At 36.2% G+C, this 12,046-nt stretch overlaps 1 protein-coding gene across 1 annotated transcript; it reads right to left on the minus strand.

The window, feature by feature from the left end:
• Window positions 1-4,654: 4,654 nt before the first annotated feature.
• Window positions 4,655-6,076, minus strand: LOC118740360 (the record flags this gene model as incomplete). The annotated part of the gene is given in 2 exon segments (XM_036471855.1): window positions 4,655-5,541; window positions 5,601-6,076. Coding segments are annotated over 2 exon segments (882 nt in total), but the record flags the coding sequence as incomplete, so codon positions are not given.
• Window positions 6,077-12,046: the final 5,970 nt, after the last annotated feature.

A 12,046-nucleotide genomic window follows, 5' to 3' on the forward strand; every position in this document is an offset into this window, starting at 1 on the left:
GTCCTTTAAATATACCAAAATAGATAAAAATGCAGCAAGCTGTAATTTTGTTTGCCGAATTTGTCAGTTTTGGTAGGTTAATTGTTGAAATTAGAATTTTATAATTTTAAATGTACATTTGTAGCATCTACATAAATGTACATTTGTAGATATCTACTAATTTTTTTTGGGTGTTCGCACGATATTCTCTTTTTTTGACAAAAATATTTCATTCATTCCGATATAATTAATTTGTTTTTTAAAAAGGTTTTTCGATTCCAAAAGTATGCAATTGTATAAAATGCAAAATCGGGAAAAATGTACCAAGCAGAAAATAAGTTGCCAAATGACCCACCAGTGGCAACTGTGGAAGTGATCAGCTGTTTCGAGGGCGGCAAGTTTTTGCAAATTTTACGTTCTGGTATTTCTGTGGATATTTTTTCTCTCTGAGAGCGCATGCAGCTAAATTCTCAGATTTTTTTCTGTTGGATAATTTTGTCCTCTCAATACGAGTACACACCTAATAATTGTTAAAACCATTAATGATATTTTAAATTTTTTGCTGCCCACGAATGGACCCTCATATGTACATATAGTATGTATACTTTTTTTGCAAATATGTTTATATATCTATACATGTTTTCGACTTGCTCACACATAAATATTTATTATTACAAATTTTCGTATCCTTCGACTCCTACCTTTTCTAAACCAACTCATACACCAATAGCAAAAGTTTGAAATAAAGCATTCTCATTGTTTTATATATGTATATGCATATGTATGTATATTTTTTTTATTAAAAGAAAGTACTTAAGTTTTAGTTTTACGTTTGCGATAACAAATTAGAGGCTATATTTTTCAAAAAGTTAGATAAAATTCGAAAAGCACACATGTTTTAATGTCATGCATGTATTTGGTTATGCGCAGCAGTAGTTATTGGGTTAAAATTTAAAACGATTTCGGTAATTTTCCCTTCCACACTACACTTCGACAACACGATCGTCTCAAAATATTTCAATTTTATTTTCGAATATGCGACCAGAAAAAAGCCTCTTTCTCGACTTTCTGATTATCCTAAATTGACAAGGAGATCCCACCTTAAGAAAGCATTTACAATATTAACTTGTAGTGGAGAGGGCTTTTTAAGTTCTTCGGTTTTGCAATATCAGCTTTGATTGAGCTCTCACTCTCTTGATCAAGGCGCACCTACATACATAGTATGTATGTATATAAGGTGATAGCAAGCGCATACACATGCATATGTATAAATATGTATTTTATTATTGCTTTTTGGTACTTTAGGGTGTCAAAACGAGACAAAATAGAAATTAACTTTTGTCATTTCGTTTTTTTTACATCCTAGAGTTACGCCATTTCGTTCTACTGAACTAGTGTTGAAACAAAAAATATCTAATCATCTGTTCCAGTAACACCACCTTATATATATAAATTCGGCTTGGTCTTGATGACATAAATAAAACGTTTGCCGTTATGTGAACAGAAGAGAATTTCAAAGAAGCGCTCTCAACTCTTATTACGTTTGTAGTGTACATACTTAAATAATAACCCTACCAGAACAGTTTACCCTATACTCCACTAAAATTAAATTTTCTTTTTCAAATCTGAAACACAATCACAAATTTTTACAAAAATTTCCTATACACAAACGTTACTATAGTATCCTGCAAAAATCGCGCTACTCCATGCACGCTATAAAGAGTACTCCCTAAGGGCCAAGGAGTACTCCAAAATTAAGCGAACGGACTATAAAAAATGTGGTCTAATTGACATTGCGATATCCTAGGGCAGGACCATATACTCCAGCTCTGCATTATATCAGATTATTATATCTCTCGGCAACATAGCCGAATAAACATCGTGGAGTGATTACGATGGTTAAAACACGAGCGTTGATCGGGTAACATTAAGCTGTTCAGAGACTAGCGTTGCCGCTTTGGTAATTTTTAATCAAAATTGGTAATTTTTTCTTTATTTCTCAAGTTTGGTAATTTATTTTTCAATGTGGTAACATTTCCGATTCGGACCTACATGTCAGATAGGTCAACACAGGTTCTCATTCCTGGTTAAGAAGTGGCCCGTAAGCTTTTCCTTTTATAGAAATACTAGGTAATCCTGAAAGATTCAGATGAACGAGAGCACAAAGCGTGTTGCCCGAGCACGAGCAACTCGGCGCCCTTCCTCGTCTCCCCCTCTCCCACAAGTAACGAGTTGCCGCGACAAAAGTGTCTCCGTCTGAATCTAGACTTATGGTCTGATTATGCATACTTCGCATAACTTCGCACAACTTCGCATAAACTTCAAACTGTAATTTCGTATGTACTTTGTATGTATGTATTTCATTACCCAGAAATTAGAAGACCTTTTAAAAACTTAGCGATCTGTTGAGTTTAGATTTTGCTTCACACTTTCTTAAGTAACATTTTTAGTGCACTGGTACAAATGGTTGTGCGAAGTTATGCGAAGTATGCATAATCAGACCCTTACAGAGGAGCATTTTGTAATGTACTCCAATCCGGCCGAAATGGACCACATGGTCCAACGATTTTTGCAGGGTACAAAAACTCACACGAAATCCATAGAAAGTTTACGAAATAGTAGTAAAACTACTTATTTGCAAAATTTTGGGTATTTACCCAGACTGATCTGGTAGGGAAATTTTTCCTGCCGTTCCAAATATTCTCATGACTTATATATATATATGTACATATGCATGTATTACCTTTGCAAACCCGCAAACCCTTTGCAGGAAGAAATATCGTTTTTTTTTTAGACAAAAGCCGACACTGACTATCAATATGGCTAAGTGAGCGTAATTAAGTGAAAAATTCCGGATTGTTTCAAAATGTATGCAATATTTTGTAGTTTTGTTATTAAAGAATTAATTAAAAATACGTCTTTAAAGTTAGTATGTATGCATCCGTATATATGCATTAAATTAAATGGAATACCTTTGAAAATACTTGTTCTAGTTTATTTGTATTCTATAGTTTTAAATTATGCTGTAGGTTTGCTTCTTTAATTTTTTAAATTTTCCTGCAAAACAATAATAAATTCCATATAAAATATGTAATCTTCGTGTGTAAAATTATTATTTAAACAGTATAATACTCTTGTGCTTGGGAATTGTCATGTGCTCAATGTGGAAAATCAGCTTCAGCTAAGGTTATGCCAATTTCTTGATTGGTTTTTTGTATTTTCTGTATGTACATAAAAATACACGTGCTTTTTATTTTCGCCGACGCAATAATAATTAGGAAGATAAATAAGTTTCGTGTTTACATATGTATGTATGTATGCACATAAATTTTTATGTAGAGTATGTACGTTCTCCTAAAAGCTTGGAAGTCCTTACTGGAAATAATTCGTTTTTTACTCCTTCCTTATTCATATGCACATGCATACATTTTACTTTTGAATTATTACAATTATTTTTCTGTTTTTGTGAAAGCATTTTAGCAAAAACTTTTTAAAATAAGTTATTTTCGATTCATACACACATTTTTTGTATACATCATGCATATATGTATATTTTTATGTATGTTTATACATATGTATGTGTTTGTAATATTTTATTTTGTAAGCATGTTTTATGTGCGAGTGCACTGACTCCGAAGTACGATTTGCATGTAGACAATCACATGTGTATTAACAAATACATACAGTGAGTGTCAGTTAAAATCGTACAGTAATTTTTCCATATTTTGAAAATAGGTTGTTTTATTTAAATTTTATTGTTTTCTAATAAAAATATAGTTCATAAGTACTACAACAAAATCCATAAAACTCAAAGTTTCGAACTTTGTAACAATTTAAAAAAAATCCTCAAATTTTCATCAATATTTCACATTTTTTGTTCAGAATTTATAGACTTTTTTTGGTATGCAGTTTTATAGCCCAAAATACCGTTGATTTGTGGAATTTTTTTGGCGGTGCACATTTTCTTTTATATAACGAATAAACAAAATCTATTTTTATATGGAAGAAAATGCGTTAGACTCTCGACAAAAAGGTATTTTGTTGCGACTTCAAACTTGCACTTTATTAGACTAAAATTGAATGGGATATAAAACTGCGTACCCAACAATTTTAAAAGTTCTGAATAAAAAGTGATGAAAATAGGTGCGTTCGTTTAAAATCTCCAACAGAAACCAACCAACTGCCAAATTCCGGCGAAATGTCATCTGTTCGCTCACAAGAGAGAAATATCCAAAATAGTACGCGAACAGAAAATTTGCAGAAACTTGCAAGTTATACGAACAGCTGATATAATTTTTGTTTACATTCAAAAGTGTAAAATTTAAAACGTACGAAAACTCATTACAAAGTGGTATCCTGGCACAGTTTATTGATTAAACAAATAACTACTTACTTCTTACAAGTTTAATTAGTCGCATTTTGTAATTTTTAACTTCCAAACCATCAAATTCAATTTTGTGATTTGCGTAAATGCCAACCAGCTGTTTTTGATCAGCTGTTTTCCTGTTGGCAAATTGCTGTTGGCAAAAATTTTTCCAGCAGAAACCAGCAGCTTCCCCTCAAAATGAAATGTCACTTTGCTCTCTCAATTTCCCCTACTTTGCAAGTTTTTTGCGTACGCGAACGCAAAAACTTGTAAGTTTTGGTTAAACATGAACAATTAACAGCTACGCGAACGAACCTTATATTAGGTTTATTTTTTTTTAATGACTTTATTGTAGTATGAACTATACAAAACTTTCAAAATATGGAAGAATTACTGCACGATTTTGACTGACACTCACTGCATGTATGTATGTACTTATGTACATGCTCACATTTCCTGCAGTTTTTTTTCTTAACTTTTTATTACTCAAAATTTTAACATCTCCCCCAAATTATGCATTTACAATAGAGACTGCCACACCAGTGTTGCAAGTGCACTCATATCTTATTTTTATAATTCTCATTAGTTTATGTATAATGCAGTTTTTTAGCATTTCAGCTTTTATAATAGCTTTTTTCGTTAGTTTCTTTTCTTAATTTTCTACCCGACTAGTCACCCTTTCTCGCATCATTTTTTTGTTCCCTATAACTTATTCCCTGTTCCTGATTACTTTTTTATTTTTATACCCGAGCGCACTTGCGCACAAGGGTATATTAATTTTTTAATACATCTATTTATCTTCTTCAATGCCCTCGTCCATTGCGGCTTTAACGTGGGCGGTACTCATTTCCTCCCTACCAATATCACATTTTTCAGCTAACATATCCTCAATGCCCTCATCAACTGGCTGATTCTCTTTGTTAGCCTCTGTGTCGTCATCAGTTTGTGTAGACGGATCTTTACCCTCGGCAACTCCATTAGTCGTGGCTTCATGATTTGAATGTGGATCTTCATCATGACTGGCATCTTCTAGACCCGGAGTCATTTTGACTCGGCATGTTTCGTAAGCCTTTGTAAAGCCTAACTTGGTGTAGAGATTCCTAGATGCATCATTTTGTGGACGTATGACTACGAAGGGCGAATAGCCACGCTCAATTACAAGTTTAGTGAGAGCTCTAGCAAGGCGTATTCCATAACTAAAACGGAAAAAACTTATAATAATTAAATGAGCACACAACCAAATAACTTTGGTTACCCCTTGCGACGATAATCTGGACGTGTTTGCATCGAGAACATTGCTCCATAGTAAGAGTGCACCATCCATGCAGCCAATTCATTAGTATCTTTGCGAAAGATTCCTAATCCAGGCAACACCTGCACTAATATCTCGAACACTTCTATGCGCTCGATCTCGCTGGCCGGATACAAGTCGTGTATACCTTTCACATCGTCAGCAGTAAGAGGACGCATTACTGCATCATCAGACAGTTCCTCCAACTCCAGCTCTGTCTTCAGCTCATTACACACGTAAATGTCGCCTTCAAGCCGCTCCATTACACCGAAAGTGGAGTAAAAGTCATCCAGCCGATTCATGATAGCAATATGCGTGAAATTCAGGTACAATGGCTTTTGCCAATCGATAAGGACATCCTCGGTACGCATCAGATCCACACATTCGATTTGTGTTGAGGGACAAAAGATGCCAAAGCTTTGATAGATATTGTTGTTCGGCTAAATTGAGAAAGACGTAAAATAAAATAAATGATTATTTATCGCATTACACTGCCAAATTATAACTGATACTTAGTTGATAAAAAGAAAACTAGTCATGATGTATTTTGAAACGAATATCCGTCTTCCATTGTCAAGTTTGGTTTCGAGACAAACAGGTTTCGGCGTTGTGCCTTCGTGAGTGTTACTTTTCGTTCGTTTTTCCACTTTGCAAGGGATCACGGAGACTCGTTCCAAAATGCATACGTAAGGATGTGTTGAAATCATCTTACAAACCTATCGGAAAAATTAGCCAACAGAATCTATTTTTATCCTTCAAAACCAGCATTATAATGCCGTGTTATTGCGAGTTTTCAGACGCCAAAATTGCGTAATTTTAACACTTAGGGGTTTCCCTTAAACTCGTAAAGTCTTAAACTGTGTAAAACTCGTAAGTTTTCGAGGCTTTTATGGGAACGCCCCCTATGTGAAAAGGTGTAAATAGGTGCGTAAATTGACTGTTTGACAGATCAACCAGGATTTTGTGAAGAAACTTTTGTTTCATAGTATTTTCCATAACATCCCGCCGTCTTGTCTATCACTCTTGGCTAAAATACAATTAAAAATACCGCAAATTATCAGAAAACTTAAGTCAATACTAACTAGTGGATAAAATTCATTCATTTTATTTTCGTATTATTTTTTTCATTTATTTTCATTATTTAATCATACATTTAGTATAAAAATTTCGGCCCCTCGGCCGCACTGAAGTTTACGAGGCCGTTTGCGCATCAAATTTGCCTCGTAATTTTACGAGAGGCTCGTTAATTGAGCTCCAAACAAATTTTAACAGTTATTTTACGAGGCTCGTAAATTTACGAGCTTTACGAGGTTTACGAGGCTTTTACTGTTTAAACGAAGACCCCTACTATATTCACAGGGAAACTCCATATTTTTCAGATTTTGATTCGCAAACTTATTAATAGTTTCATGTATTGAATATTTTTTCACAAAACAAAACGTTAAATTTCTTTGAGTCCTTAATGTTTAAGAATAAAAATGTGAACAAACAAAAATGAGATTATGATCTGATTCACTGTATTACACTCTGATCTACTGATGTATCCACGACATATGTAATATGTACCTTATGAGGCAAGCGCAAAACTTTTAAAGTATAAAGGCTATGTTATGCAAAAGGTAATGGAACTTTTCAGAAACAGTAATATTTCAATAAATTTTTGTGAATTCTTTCACGTGTACTACACGTACGTTTCACGTTTTTCATTAACTAAAATTTTCTAGTTTCTAAAGGGTATAAATATAACTTATATTAGCATTGAAATTTCATTTTAGAAATGTGGCTCTTATTTTTTTGCTAAATGGGATGGAAATAAATATTACAATGTTGGTTGACTGGGTGATAAATTATTTATTTTGGAACGAATTTTCGTCATCCCTTATCAAGGGATTTCTGTAGCGGGATAGAAGGCACCAAAAAGTACTAGCGAAATCACCTACAGAAAGCAGCTATATTCAAAAGGATTATGCGTCCTGGACTGACTCAAGTTCCGAAACCATAAGATTACTCTTAGATAACTTCTTCCCAGAATATACTGAGGATACTTTTAATAATACATAACCAGCAGAAGTTACACCAGAGCTTATCAGTGAAATTATATGTGACAGACAAGTTTGTTGGGCTATATGGAACTTGTTGGGCTAACGACTCGCAGGTCTGTCAAGAGGGGTACTCCACAGGAGGGTGTTCTCTCTTCACTCCTACGGGTAGTGAAAGTAAAGTCACTGTTGCGGTGCATGGAGGCGGATGGAAATCACGATGTAGGGAGACAGAGGTGGCGCAATCAGCAGTATTCTATCATTCTTGGATGGAAATTGTGTTTTCACATATGCCGATGACGTTTCGACGAGCCAGCTGTGGATCTTACTGAAGAGTGTGACTAGGCCGGCCTGCGCTGCGGTAGTGAAGAAGGGTTGCCCAGGAGCCAATGCTCGGCTGCATCGCCGATAACACCGAGGGGGAGGAGGTCGTGAAGGAGGACGCAGATATCACGATGGTAAAGATTAAGCGGACGGATTCATATGAAGCTGAGCCAGGAGCCGTGGGTGCACGAAAATAACATCTGCGGGCTTGAGATGAAGGGCTTTCAACTTATTGCGACAAAAAATGCAGATAAGGCTTGAGCCTGCATAATAGCAAGGAACAACATAGACCTGTTCTTGCTTCTACAGTTTAGCAATGGCGACTTGGTACCGGCAAGCATTGAGCTGGATAAACCAGCTTCTGGCTTGCCTCTGCCTACATAGCCAAGGAGAAGCACGCCCCGCCAGATGAGGTGCGGGCGCTGGCGAAGGAGGCCATCTCTAAGAACAAACAACTGGTTGTCTCTTGTGACGCCGATGTCCACAAAACACTGGGGGAAAGTACGGACACCAATGATAGAGGTGAGTCATTATTAGACTTCATTCTAGGAAATAAACTTAGTGTTAGAAAGAGAAGAGAAGAAGTTTGCCTATAACATCAAAAGATAGCTCAAAGCGTAGCGGAGCGCAAATTCGGTGTTGGATTCGTGGTGGGAGAGATTTCGTCGCCGAGTACTGGCGTTCACCCCGTTGGACGAACGTCTAGTCATAACCCAAATCATAGCGAAATTCTTCAACATCTCGCTCATCTGCCTTCATGTCCTGACGGAAGAGAAAGACAAATCGTCCAAGGATATCTTCTATTAGCGTTTGGGACGTACATACGAGCGTTGCCCCCGTCACGATATCAAAATCGTGCTTGACGATTTCAATACCAAGGTGGGCAAGGAAGGAATCTTTGGCGCCACCATCGAGAAATTCTGCCTTCACGACGAAACGTCCGACAACGAACTCCTTGGTGCGGCATGCCTATACGAAAGCAAATCTACTGAAACCGCTTTGCACTCGCTTGTCGAGTTTGTGGAAAAGAACTCATCAGACAATGAGTGTGCTTTGGTTGCTTTTGTAGACATACAAGGCGCCTCCAACAGCATCAATGCAAGCGCCAAAAAATTTCGATGTTGACCCTAACGATGTAGCTCTGGTTGAGACTATAAACGGAAAATAACCGCTAGGTTAGGCAACACCACACTAAGCAGACATGTCTGTACAGGCACTACTCAGGAAGAGGTTCTTTCCCCTCTGCCCTAGAACTTGGCAGTGAACTCATTTCTGCTGACTCTAGGAGGAGGAGGTTGCCACGTCCCTTCTTATTCTCATGATCTGGCAATTGCCGTTAAAGGCAAGTACCCAAATACCCTGATGGGCATGCGCTCTAACATGGCGACGCTTACAATGTGGACAGAGAGTAGAGGACTCGGAATAAGCCCCGATAAAACTGATGTAATTCTCTTCACAAGGAAACAAAGGCTCCCTGCACTCTCCCCGCGAATTTCCAAGGGTGGGGAAATTCCTTCGAAGGAGAATGTTAAATATCTTCTAGGGCTCATATTAGATAGCAAGCTTACGTCGACAGCTAATATAGAGGACAGAGTTAAGGATGCCAACGTTGCATTAAACACATACAAGCAAGCTGTCGGAATCAAAAGGGAGCTAACACCTCGGATTACTCACCGGCTTTACATTTCGGTAGTTAAGATTATACTACTAAGTATATAGAATACTTGTATGGTGGACATCAACTCAAAAGGCTAGTTACGTAAAACTATTGAGTAAAGCCCAAAGAACTGCGTTTTTATGCATCTCTGGCACTTTAGTAATACCCCAAAAAAGGCGCTAGAGGTGATAATAAATTTACACGTGACCGTCGCCACGGCGCTCAGAATGGAAAGTATGGCGCCATGGAAGGATCCGCGATTTGGCCACGCTCGAAGGTCATGGCCTCTGGAACCAGTCATTGGCTATTTGGGACCTGCAGGGTCTAAGTGAGTTGGTCTTCTAGAGTGTATCTGAAATCTGGATATATTCGCACGAAATGGAAGATTTTAACCCAAAAACCTAATCTACGCCTGCGAGGCGTATACGGAACCGCGATTTATTGTGAACACAAACATTCCTTTTTATTTGATTGTTTTAAATAAATGTGGTAGTAGTTTTTATAATAAAACTATGTTTTTTCTATTATTTTACGTCACAACTTCAATATTCTTAAAAAAATAAGGCAGAGCTAATTATGTTTTAGCTCAAATGTTGTATTTTAAGTCCCCTACGTCTATAAGACATATGTTAAGGCTTTACGTGACTCCCAAGTAGATTAGGCTTCTAGGGTTAAAATAAATGCAGGTGGTGTTGGAGTATTTGTTCCTAATACAAACGAATGTGATTATTCCGCTGTAATCTCACTGGTTCACTCTAAGCTCCATCTTATTGCATCTCTCAATAGAGTTCAGCAACTACTAACTATTCAAAAATGTGTCATTAGGAAAATGCATAATGTTAACCCACTTCGCCACTCCATGGAGGTATTTAGGAACCTGAGAATTCTGTTTTTCATTCGTTACATTGCCTATTTTCAGATAATTTTACTTTGAGGATAAACTCTCATAGACTTGTTGTTCCTACATGCCGTGCTACTCACACCAATAATTTCCTAACTATAGTTTCTTGTAAGCTATTGAATTCCTTACCTGCCTCTATACGTGACATAAGGAATTTTGACGAATTCTTAGTAAATGTAAAATGTTTTCAATTAAAGCAATCTCATAATGATATCAAGGTTTTCCTGGTTCCTAGTACTTAATAAACTCCAGATCTAAATTTTTTTTTAATTTTTTTCAAAAGCATGTATTTCAAAACCAACCGTTATGAACTAACAACAGAAATGTAACTCCCAAAAATAATGCTGGTCATAAGATATATTACCAAAATATTTCCGGATTAAGGACTAAATCAAACACAATTTTTCAATTTAGCGCGCAAGAGGCTTATGATGTGCTTGTCATTTTCGAGACCTGGCTGAAGTCTGACTTCTACGATAGTGAATTCTTCGATCCAAACTTGTATGTGTTCCGTAAAGATCGGGATTCCGTAAAAACGGGCTGTTTTAGAGGAAGTGGTGTGCTGATTGCCGTTAAACGAAAACTTCGTGCATCTTTTGTTATTCTTAGTAATTGCTAGATCAAGTTTACGTTTTCATTAATGGAATGAAATCACATAGTTTTCTGTATTTGATGGCCTCATATATTCCGCCTAACAGTAATTTTGAACTATACAAAGCTCACGTCGATAATGTAATTCCGCTATCTATGGACCTAAATGACAACCATCTTTGTGTTCTGGGTGATTTTAACCTGTGCAATATAAAATGGTGCAGCAACTCTACCAGCTCTAGTCTCACACCTTATAACATTGCCACAAATCTAGAATTTTACTTTATAGATAGTTTCCTAAGTGTTAATCTAAAACAAATGAACTGTTTTTTAATGATTTAAATAGGTTGTTAGACCTTATATACGTAAGTGACAACATTGATTCTTATATTTCAAAATGCATTTCGCCGATTTCTGATGCTAGTATTCACCATGTGCCTTTAGAAATTGAGCTTAAATATTATGTGTTTTCAACCATTATGTCTAATGAGGGAAATGCTTTCAATTATACGTCTTGTGATTTTCCAAGTTTAAATAAATCCCTTTCAGAAATTCAGTGGGATGAGTTACTTATGGACTTGGATACTCACAGTTGCTATACAACCTTTAAATCGACACTATGAATTCTGTTTGAATAACATACCTTTGAAAAAGAAGCGACCATAAAAGTCACCGTGGTATAATAGAGATTTAATGAATTTGAAAAACATTAAAAACAAATATCTCAAAAAGTTCAAGTCAACTAAGATTCAATCATTCTTTGTAAAATTTCAACACTACCACAAGGAATTTAAGTCACTAAATAACCTGCTTTACAAAAGATATATTCGGAATGCAGAGCGGAATATTAAAGCTAACCCGAAATCTTTCTGGAATTTTGTAAAATCAAAAAAACTTT

This window comes from Rhagoletis pomonella, unplaced genomic scaffold (assembly GCF_013731165.1).
Source record: "Rhagoletis pomonella isolate Grant_MI unplaced genomic scaffold, Rhpom_1.0 Rhpom_scaffold_00006, whole genome shotgun sequence".
Taxonomy (NCBI): Eukaryota; Metazoa; Arthropoda; class Insecta; order Diptera; family Tephritidae; genus Rhagoletis; species Rhagoletis pomonella.